This window comes from Kryptolebias marmoratus, linkage group LG24, assembly GCF_001649575.2.
Source record: "Kryptolebias marmoratus isolate JLee-2015 linkage group LG24, ASM164957v2, whole genome shotgun sequence".
Classification (NCBI taxonomy): Eukaryota; Metazoa; Chordata; class Actinopteri; order Cyprinodontiformes; family Rivulidae; genus Kryptolebias; species Kryptolebias marmoratus.
The window spans coordinates 22,982,235-23,000,557 of record NC_051453.1 but is presented as its reverse complement, the minus strand read 5'-3'; the positions used below and the strand labels follow the sequence as shown (position 1 = coordinate 23,000,557).

At 39.1% G+C, this 18,323-nt stretch overlaps 1 protein-coding gene across 1 annotated transcript in view; it reads left to right on the top strand.

Annotated features, from left to right (window-relative positions):
- The window catches only part of arhgap39 (Rho GTPase activating protein 39), an 80,487-nt gene extending 62,413 nt beyond the window's left edge, over positions 1-18,074 (top strand). Inside the window, exons 10-11 of the mRNA XM_017437720.2 lie at positions 14,417-14,586; positions 17,880-18,074. Of these exons, the coding sequence (XP_017293209.1) occupies positions 14,417-14,586; positions 17,880-18,074 (365 nt within the window). The remainder of the gene's footprint in view (positions 1-14,416; positions 14,587-17,879) is intronic.
- Positions 18,075-18,323: the final 249 nt, after the last annotated feature.

The window sequence follows — 18,323 nt, the reverse complement described above, 5'->3', positions numbered from 1 at the left end:
CCCCTTTCCCCCCAAACCTCACTTTTTGTTGTTTCAAATGGTTTCCTCATTTCCTCCCACACACACACACTGTGTCAGCAATCAAAAGAAAACATTTTTAGGGTTCAGCATTGTGACATACAGTTCTCTCATTTTCTCTGACACCCATAGCTCCACCCATACACACACACTCACACGCATTTGCAGTAATTACCTTTGAATTGATCTAATCCAATCAAAGAAAAGAGGGAGGATTTTTCATTCCTTTAAATGTTCTTACGCTTTGCCCTATCTTCAGTATTTGCTGTTGACGACCTTTTCAGAGATGATTAGAGTAAAAAGTCAGGCGAGAGAATATCGAGATTGATGCGAACCTCGCCGAAGGACTACCTACTGCCGAGGCTTCAACTTCAACAACCCAGAATAAGGCATTTGCTAGCTTCCTAGCAAAAAGCACCGCTCTTATTTGTGAAACATCGATACCTATGGAGAGGGAGAATCTTGACAAGTCGAGAGCGCATATATTCGATTTGCAAGCAGGATTTCATCTCTTGCTTTCAAAACGTTTAACGCTTGCACTCAAAACTTCTGCTCTCTTTCAAATATTCTCTTTTCTCTCTCTCAAAACTTCTGCTTTCTTTCAAATATTCTCTTTTCTCTCTCAAATCTTTGTGTTTGCGCTCTGATTTTCTCCTCGCGCGTAAAACTATAGCGGTAACACCAGAATACTGTTTGTTTTGGTCTGTGGACTTCAAAGATGGCGTCGACCGACTGCGCGAGAAGTAAGCGCCCCACAACGTCTCTGCCCAGAGGAACACTGTCATTCTATTGGATGGAACGGTTGCTAGGCAACGGTGCTTAGATCAGAGAGAGCAGAAAAAAATCCGTGAGCGAGCAGAGAGGTTTGCAAGCACAGATCCGATCAGAGAGAGATAGCGAGAGAGAGAGAGAGAGAGACAGAAGTTGTTTTGCGCGCAAAATGACAGGGGAGGCAGACCACACTGATTTAGTGCTAGGGAATATATAACCAGCGTGAAGACGCATCGATCTCTCCTTCATAGCCGGAAGGCTACAACATGGGTTCTTACTGTCCACCTTTTCCAATCCTGCATTCTTCTCCATCTTCCACATCTTCAGCACCTTCTCTCTTTGAGGTTTTACCAGCTGTCACTCTTGGATCGTCAGGAAGACCGCTGTCAGCCTTCACAGAGGAGCTTAAAAAGGAAGAGCTGGATACCTCTCAGGCTCTGCGGCCCTTCACCCCTTCACCAAATTCTCCAACGACTCAAGATCAGGGAAACAAAATCGACTGATGGGTCTTCTCACTTCTGGTCAAGTCAAGTCAAGTCAAATTTATTTATATAGCACTCCTCAGCAACAAGGCAAATCAAAAACTGAAAACGGCACTGTTTTACTTGCTTAATGTAACCATTTGAAAGTACATGCATGAAATTTGCTACAGGTGTATAACTCCCACCCGAACCATCATCAGTACCAATGTTTGAATGTACAGGAGGAGACGGATTTCTACTAACACAACTTCAGTGACATCCTGCAGCAGCTTTTAAAGCCTCGGTTTGTTCCTGCTATTCAAAGACTGCTGACTCTGAAACATACAGTACAAGCAGGGGATGCAGGAGCGAAGACAGTGGCTCTGATGCTTTTATACAAACTAAAAAAAGGAAAAACAGATTCATATCCCAATCCTTGAGATGTACGATGGCCTATGAACTCGAGGCTATTGCAGAGTGCTTTGAATCCTCAGAGAACTAAAGTCTATTCACATACGGAATCTTTTACATTGTTTGAAAGTACAAGGCTTTTTTTAATGTTTTAATTGAAACTACACATATCCCAATTTGTTATTGCATTATAGTATCCTTTGCCTCTTTGTATTTTTTACAGTGAAATTTAAAAAAAATAATAAATCAAGGCTTCAATCAAAAAGCCACCTTCACAGCAAACTCAATAGATCCACTTCACATTTAACATTTTAAAGATGTTTCTCTGAGCATCAGTTGATAAGAATTTAACGCTGGTCATTCTTATTTATGTTCAATTTATACGCAGGAGAAGATACCGATGCCTTGTCCCCAATTTCCAATGGGATTTTGAGGTCGGAAATGAGATTTAGAGTTCCGCTCCTGCACACTGCTACTTGAACTGTTTACACAATTACGATTCTATTCTGGAGATCAACTCGAAAAGACAAGTACTAGTTGACTACTACTAATTACTAATATGCTCTAGCCAGCTGCAAGGAGAAAAAAGAGGATCACGAAATTGAGGGCTTGTTGCATCACCTGCTAGGGAAGGTTTTTTTTAATGGGCTTCCGATCAACTTCTGCTATTATCACAAACACTACCAGGACCAAGGGTCCCATTTATAAAAGATTGCATAGGATTCATACTAAGTGTGCATACACCCAAAAGGTGAAAATGGGTCCACCAAAAAAATTGCAGATTTGTAAAACCATGCGTACTAACACCAGCAAGCAATTTCCCTTTATAAATCACATCTGTGCCTAAAAGTTTGTTCAAAAGGTCCCGCCTCAGGTTCTGCCCTCCACACGCCCACATTCAACCATAAGAAGTCAATGCAAAGCACATCATGAATGTAAAGGTGTATTGAAATGTTATTAATGTTATTTCATGGTTTTCCAACCGCAACCATGGAGAAAAGAGCGAAGAAACTAAATTTCAGCGATGCAGAAATCGATGTGCTGTTGAGTGAGGTGGAGAACAGAAAAAAGTATAATTTTTGGCAGCCACAGTAGTGGCGTTAGAAATAAAAGGAAGGTTGTGAGTGGAAACGTTGTTAATTCAGTAAGTGGGACAGAGAGGACCGTGGCTGAGGTGAAGAAAAAGTGGTCAGATTTTAGGTTGGAGGCAAAGAAGCGACTAACCGGCCTCCACCAGAGCCTGTGCAGGTGAGGTAAGGGCGTACCCGAATTGACATCTTTTGAAAGAAGGATGGCCGGTGTCGGGCCGTAAAGTGATGGTCTGCCAAAAACTGATCAGGCGCACAACCTTGAGGGAGGGAGCACGGGTGTGAGCGGTATTAAAGCGCGCCTCCTCTGCGCTCTGGGGGTTTGGAAAGGGGGTTAGAAGGCAGCAACTGAGGGAGTAGCCACTGTCCCCTCGTGTGTTAATCTGTGGTACACATTACCCGAGTGATTGTCAAGGGAGAGGAATGTGATGGGGAGAAAACATATGGCTCACCAGCAGATGCATAAATAATACTGCTGTTTTGAATGCTTATGATAAAATTATGATAAAATTGATCTGAGATTAGAGTTTGATTATGGAGTGAAGTTAAATATCTGAGAGGAATCATGATGCAGTGTGGCTTCATGCACCACTTCACCATCTGCGTTGCCAGTTTCCCATCTTCAAAATGAGTGTATATGAAAGGCATGGGTCAGAGTTTGAGTTAGGGACCACACGTCAAGTTTTTTTTATAGATCACAAACTTTACGTGTAAAGTGATGTATGCAAGTTTCAGGCCCCGATTTGTGCATATGCCAGTTTTAAATAAATAATTTATTGAGACCCCAGCTTATTTTATTGTCGATACACCCCCTTCCCATATGCCTGGAGAACACAGGTTATCCCTCACGTTAGAGGGTGGAAGAGCCACCTTTTTTGACTTTTACGGATTCATTCCAGACTTTGTTCATTACCCTACAAGAATTGTGAATTTTTTGAAAACGCTTTCTTCCAAAATATTGTATCACAATCTTCAATTTCAGAGCATCCAGTCAATCATTTGTGAACAGCACTGCATTTTTTATGTAACCGGGCCTGCGGACAGGGATGTGTCTAAAAATTACACAACGCTGTATAATTGTGAAAAAAAAATATCTGAAATGTGTCCGAAATAAGAGTGTTGTCATTTTTAATCACGGCACATGCTCTTTATAGATATCAAGATTGCCATGGTTCTTAAAATGTTTTTCTCATTACATTTTCCTCTACAATTTGTAGCCTGCAATAAAAAAATGGCTGTAAACTTTAAAATATGAGTAAATACTAGGCAAAAAAAGTAAAGCGATTATTTTTTTTTTTTTTACTACGTAGATCTATTAAGCAAAAGTAACTGTAGGGGAAAGAGTATATTTTATTATGAGATGGAAACGTTTGAATTATTAAGAATTCATAAGTTATAACATAACGGGGCACCATCCTCTAAACGAGGGAAATATCTATAATTTTTAGTTATCAGTCTCAACATTTAATTACCCTAAATTATGAGTTCTTCACTTCGGATTAAAATAATAATCATATCAAAACACACGCACACTAAATTAAGTTTTTACACTATTTATATGACTTTTATTGAATAAACAAATATAACACAAGTTATGGCAGGTTATGAAAATATTGCACGTTTGAATATGGTAATAAGATACTGATTGAGGGGTTGTAATGGCATGGAGGTTGAACAGAAAGTCTAATTCAATCGAAGATGTTAAAATTTTGAGGCAGAAGGGGTTTGAGAAATTAACTTTGCGTAATAGAAATGACGATTATTATTATGAATTTGACCACCTGAGTGAGACTAATTCTATCGGACTAGCTCGGAGCACCATCAGAAACCAACCAGCAAATGGTTTAGAGAGTTTATCCTACCAAGAGAAGGGTCCATCTGGCCGCTGTCTCTCGGTACCAGTCGGGAACGATTTTAGGCCACGGTGGGAAGAAGGTGACTGAAGATGTCGTCTCCAGGGCACTTTCTGTCAGCAGGAACTGAGTCGAACTGGTTCCAGTGGTCTAAACAGTTGGCAGCTCGTCTTTGGCAGGCAGGTGAACCACTCTGGGATGGCTGTTCGAAGCTGGTTTGATGGTTAGGCTGGGGTGAAGAGTCAATCTCACGAAGACGATGCAGTGGAATTTAATAAAACTCGGACTGTTACTTATTTAACTGACTTAATGTCAGTGTCGACCGTTGAAATAAACTGAAAAACTTATCAACAAAAATGTTTGGTTCAAAACGAAAAATGTGATGGTCAGCAACACAGAAAAAGAAGAGGAATAAAAATTAAAAATAGACGGGACAGGGGAAAAATAACAAAAGAGGGAAGGACGGGGCAGGAAGAGCGGTCGGAGAGGGAGCGACGGAGAAGAGCAGAGACAGGGGCCCGAGAGCGAGCTGCGCTAGACTTTTTAAACAAAGCCGGAGGTTGGGCTTTGCAAGCTTATAGTCCAATCAGAGCTGTGGTTCTCAAAAGAAGGCGAGAGTTTTGATGGTCATTTAGCCAATGAGCAGTACTCCTCCTCAGAGGGGGCATTTTGACACTTATGCAGAGGAAAAAGGGGAAAACTAAACATGGCTAAATCTTTGCATTCCTTTTCTGCCTTAAAATAAATTTAATTGGCAAAAGGGGAAGCAGACTCGATCAGTGATGAAATTAAGTCTTCTCACATGAAGTTGATCCTTTAGAAGTCAATTAATTATGGTTATTAGTATTGATACACTTGGAACCTAATGGGAGGATAATGTTAATAATGTTTTGTATGACATCTGATATGCAAATGAAAGCAAAACAAAAAACATGTAGACATGTAAAAACATTAAAGATTAAAGTGTGACTCTTGTAATTAGAGAGGAGAAAAACAAGGTTAGCACAAATATCATATTTTAACATGAGGGTTGCAGTCCAGAAACTTATCTGGAACGGATTAGAAAGTTCACATTAGATAATATAGGGACTGAGCAGAGACCAGGGTGCTGTGGTACTTCCTTTTCAGGTCTAAAGGAATGTGATCATTCCTTTGATGTCCGTAGACCGGAGGCATTAACTGTTTTTGAGTTTAACCAGGTCTCTTGTTCTCTTCTCAGAATGTAAATTTCTTCCAAAGTAGTACAATTGACACCTTTGTTTGTCTTTGGAGCTGAGAGGTCTGGGAAAGGGGGTGTAACTCTTGTTTTAGAGTCAACAACAGTGATTAGTTTATGGCTATTGTAGGGGTCCTCAGAATGGGGGACTTCCTAGTATGTGGCTCCTTTTGGTCTCAACAGAGGCCTCTCAAAACACTGGTGGTTTAGTTTAGGTGAAATAGTCCATTTTTGCATTAGGCTGTTAATGCAAAAATAATCCAAACTCTGACGTATGACCCTACATGACCCATTTTGGAGCCCAGATCTTCATACCAAGAAGTATTTACTTGTTGACCACAGTCTCTCTCCACCCTGCTCAGTTCTGTACCATCTGTGGTAAAGTGTTAAAGACCTGCTAGTTTTTCTTTTCATGTGTCTCATCAGCGCCTCCCTCTGATTTGTCTATTCATTACGAATGTTTAGATTATTCACAGAAAATAAAAGGAATGTTCAGTTTTGACAGAATATTTAGAAAATCTATCTAACCTCTAGGTAACGGTTTGAAACAATAGCCGTGTTGCTCTTTTGCGGCAACTTTCAAGCTGTCATTAATTTTTTTTTTTTTTTTTAAATAAAAAAAAAACCCACACAGCAATTTGAGCCTGGGATCAAAAGTAACTTCAAGGATACAGGCATTTGTTCAGTGAGACCCGCTATACGCTGCCAATCTCTTGTGATTTGTAAAGACTACATTTGTGAGTATAGGGTTAAGCTTAGCTTGTAGCAAAACAGAGTTGATCTTCTTTCTTAACAATATGAGATGTCGCCCGTCCAACGTCTTTTCAGCTCTGTGTTTGACATTCCAAACCATCCAAACAGTCTAGTTATATAGTGCAAAGTTACAACAAAAGTCATCTCAGGGCACTGTACAAAAACAATCACATACATTATAAAGAGTCAGTTAGTAAATGTTATCTATCTAAGGAAGTCAGCAGATTGCGTTGATTCTTCACTGTGTCAGTCTCCCATCCTGAGCAGCACATTGGCAACAATGGAAAGGGAAAAACTTCCTTTTAACAGGAAGAAACCTCCAGCAAAATCAGGCACAGGACGAGCAGCCAACTTCTTCAACCGGCTGAGGTTTGAGAGGACAGGAAAGAGACACAGACAAACTCGTCCAGGTAAAGTTTCTATTGGAAGAAAGACAAGGAAAAACATATCCTCATCTGCAGTTACTTCCCTATTGGACTGGACAAATTCATCCAATTCTTGAAAGTGGTTTAGAATATTGTCTATTGAATATTGTTGACAGGAAATATAATCTGATGCTGCATGTTTCATCCGGATAATTCTAACTGGATTATATAACTTCTATCAACCTTTGATATTGCTCTGTTAGCCTGGTGTAACATTTGAGTTAACTTCTGCCAAATCTGGACCAGTCTCTGGACCAGTATTGAAAGGGTATTCCTTATTTTGCAGGTGTTAAAATGTTCACTCACTATTATTTGCGGAGTTAGCTCATTTTGATCTTGCTCTGAGGAGAGAGATATGAGATTTCCTCCATCCTGCTGAGGCTGGTTAGTTGTGGGTGAGCTTGAGCAGAGGAATTATTAAACTGGCCCAGTGCACTTTTTAAAGGTTGGAAAAAAGTTTTCGGCTTGAGCAGGGTCTGACAGAATTTGATCTCCATTTATCAGGTGAAAAACAGGTGCAATTTCATTTATTTGAAAGAAATGTGTTGAAATTTGATTTAAATTTACAGCTATTTGTAAATTGCTTAAAGATGTGGATGACAACTCTTTGTCTGACTTGGTAATAAAAAAATAGATCTTAGTTTTCTTGGAGAATTCTTGCTGGTTCTTGTAAGCGCCAGTAAACAGACTCCCGTTAAAAGTTGCACATGCGCAGTAGCTCCTCTTCAATACAAGAGATAGGACCGTTCTGGGGCGCAGCTCACCTCACTGCCTCCCGCCGCCAGAGCGTGGGACTCCCGCCGCTGGAGCCTGATGTCACATCCGCCTGTCATAAAGTTCGCCGAGCGAGTGTGCTGCCTTTTATTCAAAGACAGTAATAAGTTCATTACATGATTAAGTTACATACACAAGGTAATAAAAGAGTTCATAGTTAATAATTAGTTTAAGAAAATTTATGCTAAAAAACTGTTAAAATGTTTGGGTTTGAATTCTAATTGGAGTGAGACATTTGAGCTTCGTACGTGCAGAATACGTGACGTAGTGATTGCTCCCACCATAAGACAAGCTTTGATGTATTTTCTCCATTAAAGTTTTGAAAAATAAGGAAGAAAACAGGTCTTATAAACGCTAAATGTGTCCTACGGGCTTGTGCCTTGGGAGACCTTTGTAAGTATTGGTGTGTTCAAGAAGCACTTGTGCATATGTGCATTTATGTGTACCTTATAATGTTGCTTCTGTTGTTTTAATTCATGTAAATACACAGGTGTGATACCTTAGTATATGTTTTGGTATATGTCTTTTTTAGACTTATAGCCCCCCCTGGAGAAAACTCCACCAGCCACCACTTCACCACACACAACCTAAAAATGCGTAACGACACAGGCAAACTCTTCTAAGGATAGATATTGGGTTTCAAAAATTTCTGCTATAGGTTCCGGTGATGTCACCTTCCGAGATGGCAGTTTAAGCTGATTGCTCCTCCGGGAAATCTGAATTTGACCCTTGTTACCAGGCAAATATAACAAAAAATGAGTAAAATGGAGGTTGCAAGGGGGTCTCGAGTGGGGAAAAGGGACGGAAATAAGAAAAACACAAACAAAGAATCGGCGCAAGAAAAAAAGACGGTAAGTGAATCAACATCACTTCAGCACTCTGATGAAGCTAATGCTAATGCTAATCCACTTGCCAATGGGGCTGCCAGCTAGCAGAAATTTTGGAAGAATTACAGGAGTTCCGAAAAGATGTGAAACAACAGATAGATGATATTAAATCAGAACTCACCAATGTACATAAAAAAATTAAGGAGATGGAGGACCGAGTTGAAGCAGTGGAGGAGCGAGCACAGAACATGGAGCAAATACTGGGCAAAATGATCGAACTGGTGAACCAACAACAAGAAAAACTGCTCGACCAGGAAGGGAGATCATGGTGAGAAAATATCCGGATATACAACGTGCCTGAGGGAGCAGAAGGTTCATCTATGAGAGATTTTTTGGATAAATTACTTTAAGATACGCTGGGTCGACACTGGAGATCGACCCAAATATGGAATTGGACATTAAGTGGGCACACCGAGCACTGTCTCTGCTACCTACTGGAGACAGAAACAACAGGCCACGATCTATTGTTGTTAAATTTCTCTGCAGCAGAACCAAGGAAGATATACTACGAAAAGCATGGGGGAAGAAAGGAGTGCTTCTACACAGCAAACCGATATATTTTGATCATGACTGCCCTCCCACGGTGCTGCAGAAACACAAAGAAAACTCTGAAGCTAAATGTGTCCTGAAACAGAGAAAGATTTGCTTCCAGACTCCATTCCCCACTAAACTATGAGTGTTTTATGAGGAGTAGACATGGCTCTACCAGACAGCAGCGGAGGCGACGATGGACATGAAGGAGTGCGGTTTGCCTGTCCCCCTGATCAAGCCAAAGGAGAGCCTGGCCGAACAACTCTCCTGCACCGCCTGGAAGAAGATCGGCTCGAAACAGCAAATGCCAAGAGAGGAACGAGAGATGAGCATCAGAGAGAGACTCCGTGAGTTCAGAAGAGAATTCTGAACTCACGGAGTCTCTGATGCTCATCTCTCTCGCCAGTTCCCCCGAAGAGAAGCTCTGAATAGAAACAAAAATGACTGGTAAGCTAAAATAAAAAATTGAGTAATCAATAGAGTATAACTTAAAAGGTCACTGTCTTTAAATTAGTTTGATGGCTTTGAACTAGAAACATTATTGTGGTGATATTTGATACAGTCCCTAACCCCAACTTAAAAAGAGAGGAGGAATGCGCACTCAAAAATGGACAAAAACAGCTTCAGCAAAGTTGGGTGCCCTCCAAACGCTCTCAAAAGGAGGATTTCCCCCAGCGCTAGATGGTTCTCCTAACCAAGTTCAGGGTCATTTGTTCAGGACCCCAACCCTGGAATCTAAGTTTTTGGGGGGGGGTTTTCTGTTCTTTATGATTAAGATGCTGCTATATAAAAGTACGGAGATTGATTTTATCAAGATCAAATATAAAATCTCTAAAAACGAGTTACAAGATAATTACACATGACAAACAATAAGATAAAGGTAATTACTTTTAATGTTAATGGCCTGCTCAATCCAATTAAGTGAAGTAAAATTTTATCTAAAATGAAGAAGGAACAGGCTCACATAGTGTACTTACAAGAAACCCACCTGAACAGAAGTGAACATGAAAAATTAAGAAGGATGGGATTCAACCATTTATTTTTCTCCTCATATAAATCAGGACATAGAAGGGGAGTAGCTATCCTTATCTCAAATGAGATACAGTTTGAAAAATTACACAAACTAACAGATAAGGAAGGTAGGTACGTTTTTGTCAGAGGCAAACCTTTGTGGAGGGAAACATTGTTACATTATTCAACATATATGCTCCCCCTGGGAGCAATATTGAAATTTATAAGAAAATAATTTATATAATGATAAAAGAAACACAAGGTGTTTTGATCAGTGGAGGGGATTTAAATATAAGATTGCAACTGAAGATGGACACTTCTAGTGAGAAAACATACCAAAAAAAAACCTCAACACAAAAAAATAAATATACTTTTAAAGGAAGTTGGTCTGATAGACACATGGAGAGACTTTAACCCTAATAAAAAGGAATATACACACTATTCAGCCACTCACTCTGTTTACACAAGAATTGACTATTTTTTGACATTTACAAAAGATAGAGACAAGATTGACAAGCATGAGATCGGAACAATAGATATGAGTGAACACTCACCTGTATACTTAACAGTTGACCTTGGCTTACAAAATAGAAATAATATATGGAAACAAAATTCAGGTCTACCTATTAACCCGTGGTTCAAACACTAAATATGAAAAGAAATCAGTTACTTTTACCGAGTTAGATTTTAACGATAATGGAGAAGTATCTCCTCCAATATTATGGGACACTCTTAAAGCTGTTCTGAGGGGGAAAATTATAGCAATGTCATCACATTTAAAAAACTTAAGAATAAAAAGATCAGATGAATTGCATAAAAAACTGGAAGATTTAGAACAAAAACAAAATGGTACATCAGTTATAATGGAAGATTAAAAATGAATCAGAAACAGAATAAATGACATGGCAACACAGGAAACTATGAAAAAGCTCATGTTTCTTAAACAGGTGGCTCAAAATCTTTGAAGGTACTAGCATAAAAAAAAAACAGCAGAAAATACAATCTATAGAATCAGAAATCCTGAAACAAAATTGTTAAAGAACAAATGGAAAAACATACAGGAAGCATTTGAAATATTTTACAAAACATATTCAAAAATTTCTGGAGGAACTATTGAACAAACTGATAAATAGTTGGACTCACACTTTACACCGAACAAATTAGACACCAGGTTTAAAGACTGGACATCCAAAGGAATTACAGCTCTCTGTACAATAATGAACAACGGAACCTTAAAAGGGATTTTCAAACACTCAAGAGAAAATATTCTCTGGACAAACAGGACTTCTACCGATACTTACAAATAAGAAATTTTAACTTAAAAATTAAGCCAATTACTGACAAAAATACAAATCTAATAGAGATTTTAATTAATGCCTATAATTAAGAAATTAAAGGAAAAATTTCACTTATTTACAAAAACCTAATAGATCTTAAAAACAATTTGACCCTTGATATTAAAGCAATGTGGGAAAGAGAAGGCAACGTCTCTTTAACAGAGGAGGAATGGACAATAATATGGAAATAACAGTGGATATAAATCACTACTATGGCAAGAATTTGGATGGAAAAACTTGCTACGGTTCTTTATCATACCTACTCAGAAATATCACTTTGACAGAATTCTTTTTACTTGTTGGAGAAAATGCGGAAATCAAAAAGCAAACCTTTACCATGTCTTCTGGGACTTCCCAATTATAAAGGATTACTGGAAAGAGAAATTGTCATGGTTTTAGAAGTTTATTTGACCCACATGCAGAGAATCTCAGAAAGCAGAAGAAACCAGAATTTAAGTTGTATTGAACAAATGATAAATTTATGAGTTCTTGTCCTGGGAAATGCTGAAGGGAGACTGGATCACTGAAACGGAAGCGGAGATGGTGAGTATTTGTAGAACTTGAATGGAAAGGTTTGGTAGATGGATGACTTAGAGGAAAGAAAAGTTGTTGGTCCGCCAGGGAGAGGTGAGTGGAGTTTGAGGGGCTTGGGTCCGAGAGATGTTCCTTGAGAGTACGGAGGAGTAATTTGGCCTTGTTGGAGTCCAGAGGAAGCCAATAGATGGTGAGGGTTGGAGGGCAGACAGGTCTTCGAGAGCCTGATATGTGGAGGTAGCGGCTGCCAGTCGTGGAAGAGGAACTATTAATCAGACGATGAATGCTGGGAACCCAGGAGGCAACATGGGATCTGAACGAATGACTTGTAGATCACAAGGAGTACCTGGTAGCAAACAAACTGGTTAGTGTAAAAGAAGAGAAGATTACACAGGGAGACAAGACACTTCTAAGAAGGGTGTCTAGAGTACCATAAAGGTTAACACTCTGGCATTGAATGACTGGCAGTCCCCTCCTCTTATCCTGTGGCTTGGTGAGTGGTAATGTGGCTCAGGTGTGAGCAATCAGTGGAAGACCCGTTCTCTGGATGTGGCTCCATGGCTCCCTCTAGTGGAAAAAGAGAGAACCCAAACCCCTGCTCCCTAACATAAATAGTGCCTTACAAGACATTTTCAAACAGAACATTCCTCTAGAGATCAAGCTGATGTATTTTGGCATAATACCTTAAGAAGTCTCAAAAAGAAACAAATATTTGATGACTATTTTATCAACAGCAAGTAAAAAGAACATTACAAGAAAATGGTTATCACAGGACAAACCAACTTTAGATGATTGGATGGATATAACATTTGACATATATAAAATGGAAAAAAATAAAAGCCTCTCTCAATTGTAAGATTGAACTATTTTATTTTTGTTGGCAGAATTGGGTAGACCATGTGAAACCTAAAAGATCTGATTACATTTTCAAAGACCAAACTTGATGGAATCACTACTATAGTCCACTCTCCTATAATAGCTACATCTTACAATCAACACTGTTTCTGACAGCATATCTTTGTAGTTATTTTATGTATTTATTTATTTTTAAGTTCAATTCTTATGTAGTTAGCTCTTTAAGTTTTTCCTTTTAAATTCTATTTTTTACTCCTTTCACTAAAATCCTTCTCAGGGAAGTGGAGTGATTTATTTGTTTTGTTTATTATAAGGCAATGGCCTATTTGTCTTTATTTTTAAATGATGAAGCTGATTTTGTGTTGTTGAAGCCAAATGTTATGTATAATTGGTCCCCTGGGAATCAATATAGAAAAAAATAAAATTTCTGCTATATCAAAAACCCTTTATAAATATTGATGGAAGTTCATCCAATAGGTTGAATGGTGCCTCCCAGTGGTCTGATTCTGACATATACTTTGAATCCCTTGATGAGAATGGATTTCACACACATTCAACTTGATTCAATTCAGTTTATTTATTCAATTCAGTTTATTTATTCAATTCAGTTTATTTATTTAACACCAATTCCCAACAAAAGTCATCTCATGAAGAAGAAAAAAACAAGTCCAAATAATAAATCAAATTCAGATCCAGATTCAAAGTTAATTATAGTCATTTGATTCCTGTTATAATACAGACTATTCATAACATGTACATTATGAAATGCCAATTAGTAAAAATTATGAAGCCAGCAGATTGCGTAAAATCTTCACTTCGTCCCAATCTCCCATTCTGAGCAGTATCAAAGCGAGAGTAGAAAGGAACGCCTCCCTTTTAACAGGAAAAAACCAGCAGAACCAGAACCAGGCTCTAGATGAGTGGCTATCTACCTGGGGTTTGAAAGGACGGGAATGCGACATGGACAAACACTGAATAACGGGCCCAGTTGTAGTTTTTATGGGAAGAAAAACAATGTTAATGATAGCAATAATTACATTACAGAATAAGAACAGAAGCAGAGTGAGGAAATGTGGTCAGTTTGTCCTCCAGCAATCTAAGCCTATAGCAGCAGAACTAAGGGATAGCTCAGGAAACCCAACCTAACCCTAACTATAGGATTGATCAAAAAGGAAAGTCTTTAGCCTGACACCCTGTTTAAAAGTAAACAGGGTGTCAGCCTCATGGACAGAAACTGGGATTTTGTTCCACAAGAGAGGAGCCTGATAACTGAAAGCTCTGCCTCCTGCTCTACTTTTAGACACCTGCAGTCTGAGAGCAAAATATGGAACATGACAACTCATAACTTCTCCTTTAAGAAACCTAGTTTTGCAGTTTTGTCAATCCTGTGTATGTTTTTAGTCACACACAGAACACATACAGAAAAACAGTGAATTGCCTATAATGATAAGAATTATATCTAATGTTGACCCTGTCTCTCTGTGTTCCCAGCTTCTCTGTTAAAACTCTGGTACAGGGAGCTAGAAGAACCGCTGATCCCTCACGAGTTCTACGAGGAGTGTATCAGTTGCTATGACAACCCAGAGGCAGCTGTCAATGTGGTTCTGGGTCTGCCACACATCAATAAGCTGGTACTCTGCTACCTCATCCGCTTTCTACAGGTAACTCCCCCAAACACAGTCCAGAAATTTACTAAACTCAAAAACAAAACTGTAAACCGTGAAGCTTATTCTGTCACACTGTTATCAGAGGTTTGGTTGCTTTTATGAACATGCTCATTTATATACTATTTAATTTTTTTAGATACTATTTTGAAGCTGAGGTGGAAAATCCTGTACGTTTTTATTACACCACTTTATAACAAAAATTCTCATTGAGACACATAAAGAACAATTTTTTTATACAGTTTTTTAATTATTATTATTTTATTTTTAAATAAAAGCATATGCATGGACCAAATAGCCTAGAGTCAGGTTGAGAGGAGTCAGACCCATGAATGCAGACCAATATGAGGAGCTTGAGTAAAAACTTAAAGATTTAATAATTCAAGAACCCAAATAAACAAAAAGTTGGTGTGGTGCAACCCAAAGGCGGGTATAACAGCGGTGTAGTGTTTCTGTCTACTGTCGCCCCCCAGGAGGAAGGTTGCAGGATCACTTTCCAGCCTAGGGCCTTTCTGGGTGGAGTTTACATGTTCTCCCTGTGCTTACATGGGTTTACTCCGGGTTGTCCAGTTTCCTCCAACAAACCAAAAAAATATGCATGTTAGGTTAATTGGTGACTCTTAAATTGTCCCTAGGTGTGAGAGTGTGAATTGTCTCTATGTGTCCTTGTGATGGACTTGCGACCTGTCCAGGGTGTCCCCCGCCTCTCGCACAGTGACTGCTGAAGATAGTCACCAGCTCCCCGCGACCCAGAATGGAGAAGCGGGTAAAGAAAATGGATGGATGGATGGATGGATGGATGGAACTCAAATGCATGGAGGAGAACCAGAACCAAGGCATGGAAACACAATGATCAAATGCAGATGGAATGGGAGTAGAACCTTAAGAAGGCTGGGGTAGATTGGAAAAATGGCATCGGTGAGACTGATAATTACATGGTACAGGTGTGAGGGGGAGGGGTAGGACTGAGGAGCAGAAAATGACTGAAGAGAAGTACTGAGAATGACAAGAAACACAAGGAGGCCCTGGAAACAAACTGAACACAAACAAAATACAAACTGAAAATAAACACAGGAAATAAACATGACTAAATAAACAGCAAAACAGAAAAATAAACACTGAAAAACAGATTTTACAGGTATTTGCACTAGGAGTTGTGACTTACTTTCATTTCTAAACAATATAGCTTGGTCGTTTATGATTTGTTTCTTTAGCTTGCTACTGAATTTTAATAAAATCTAATACGAGTAAACCTAGACAAATATTTAAAATCAAACATTTCCAAACACTGGAGTATCTGAAGTAGTACTCTGAACATTGCTTTGTCCCTCTATGTTTGACTTCTATAAATTTTACAAAAATTTAAGTTTCCACAATTTTCTGACCAAATCTGACTTGAGAAGACAATTGCTGATAAACATACACACTGTTTCAATGGGGGTTTGGGTAGGTAGCAGAGGAGAAGCAGCAGAGAGTTGTGTAAGACTACAACTCTGCTTTCTGCACTGGACCCTGCGTTGTCAATAATTTGGATGACTATTTGTGTATTTAACTATTTAACTATAGACTAATTGATAGAGGGATTACTTTTATCTAATAGAAATCACATGTTAAATCTTTATATTATTAAATCAAGTTGCACATAATATTAGAAACGAGGGAAAAACATTTCTCATAAATTAATAAGAAACATGTTTTAACATTTTAGTTATTATAAGTTGATGTGATCTTCGAACAACACAGTATACCCAACGTTACTTTATTAGAAGCCCCCTGCATGGCATATAGCTAAGTAACTAGAAAGTTTTAACAATATGTGACATATACAGTATGCAGCAGCCCTAAATAAAATAACCCTCCATCTGAGGAAGGCTACAGAATGTGATGGGATCAGTCCTAGGATCCTGAAGACCTGTGTCAGCCAGCTTTTTCCTGTCTTGCAACACCTCTTCAACCTAAGCCTGAGCCAAGAGAGAGTGCTAGTGCTCTAGAAGATGTCCTGCCTGGTTCCAGGTCCAAAGAAGTCAATAACAGATGACCTCAAGGGTTACCGTTCAGTTGCCCTTACACCTCATGTGATGAAGGTGTTGGACAGATTGGTCCTGGACAATCTCAGGAGGCAGACACTACTAGACCTGCTGCAGTTTGCCTACCAGCCTTGGTTGAGAGTTGATGATGCTGTCATTTACCTGATGCAGCGAGCTCATTTACACTTGGATGATGGAAGCAACACTGTGAGAATCCCTTTATATGATTTGTCCAGTGCTTTTGACATCATTTAACAGGTGCTTTAGGGGAGAAGTTGGGTGTATTCTGGATGGAGAGGAGTGTGAGTACAGGGCACTGGTGGACAGCTTTGAGAAATGGGCTGGGTGAAATCACCTGCTGCTGAATGTGGTCAAGACCAAAGAGATGGTGATTGACTTTAAGAAAATGGGAATGCCTTAATGTGCACTGCACATTAAGGGAGATGAGGTGGAGATGGTGGAGAATTACAGGTACCTGGGAGTCATCATCAAAAGCAGACTGGACTGGAAATCCACCCCAACACTTGTGCTGTATACAATAAGGGGATGAGCAGATTATCTCCTGAGGAAGCTGAGATCCTTCAATGTTTAAATATTCTGGCAAACATGTTTAAGAAATATCTTCAGTACAGATCAAATTTGGTACTTAAAAACATTTCTAGAGAGCTTTGGAAAGTAAAATCAGATTAAACAGAACCTGTATGGTTCTCATGACAGTAGGTTTGTGTTTAATCTGGATAAACAAAACCTTTATGATTCTTCTAATAGTAGGTCAGTTTTCTTTGAGAGTGAAAAAAACATGTCGGTTCTCGTGAGAGCAGGCTTGTTTAAACTGAATGAACAGAACCTGTAGAGTTCTTCTGACAGTAGATTTGTGTTTAATTTTGTTGAATAAACAGAACCTTTATGGTTAAACTGACTGTAGGTTTATGTTTATTTTAAATTTAAAAAAAAGGTTTCACTGACTTGAGGTTTATTTAATAACTAAACAGAAGTTTGTGTTTAATCTGAAAAATCTGAACCCATATCGTTCTCCTGACTGTAGTTTTTTTTTTAATCATATCAGTCAGAACATCTATGGTTCCCCTGACAGTAGATTGTGTTTAACCTAAATGAACAAAACCTGTGAGGTTCTTCTGACCGTAGCTTTATTTAAGCTTAATAAACGGAACCTGTATAGTTTTCCTGACTGCATGTTTGTTTAATCTGAATAATCAGAACTTGTACAGTTCTCTTGAAAGTAGGTTTTTGTTTTGTCTCCAGGTATTTGCACAGCCAGCCAATGTGGTCATCACCAAGATGGATGTGAACAACTTGGCCATGGTCATGGCTCCTAACTGTCTACGCTGCCAGTCCGATGATCCCAGAGTGATCTTTGAGAACACCCGCAAGGAAATGTCTTTCATCCGGGTGCTCATCCAGCGGCTCGACACAAGTTTCATGGATGGAATCCTATAGCTCCCTTTACCTGCACCCCCAAACACTCCTCACACCTAATACCTACTCCTTGGTCCCTCAGCCTCCTTTAACTAGCTACATCACAGCTGGGGACCAAACACAGGGACATCAGGCCTCCTGGATGACACATGTTGACTTTACAGAACAAAAACTGCTTCCGTTTGAGTTCAGCCGCTGTGTGTTTTCAGTCGAACCAGCTGTTTTTACTTTCTGTTGATTTTCAGCCAACATTTGGACCGAACCGTACTG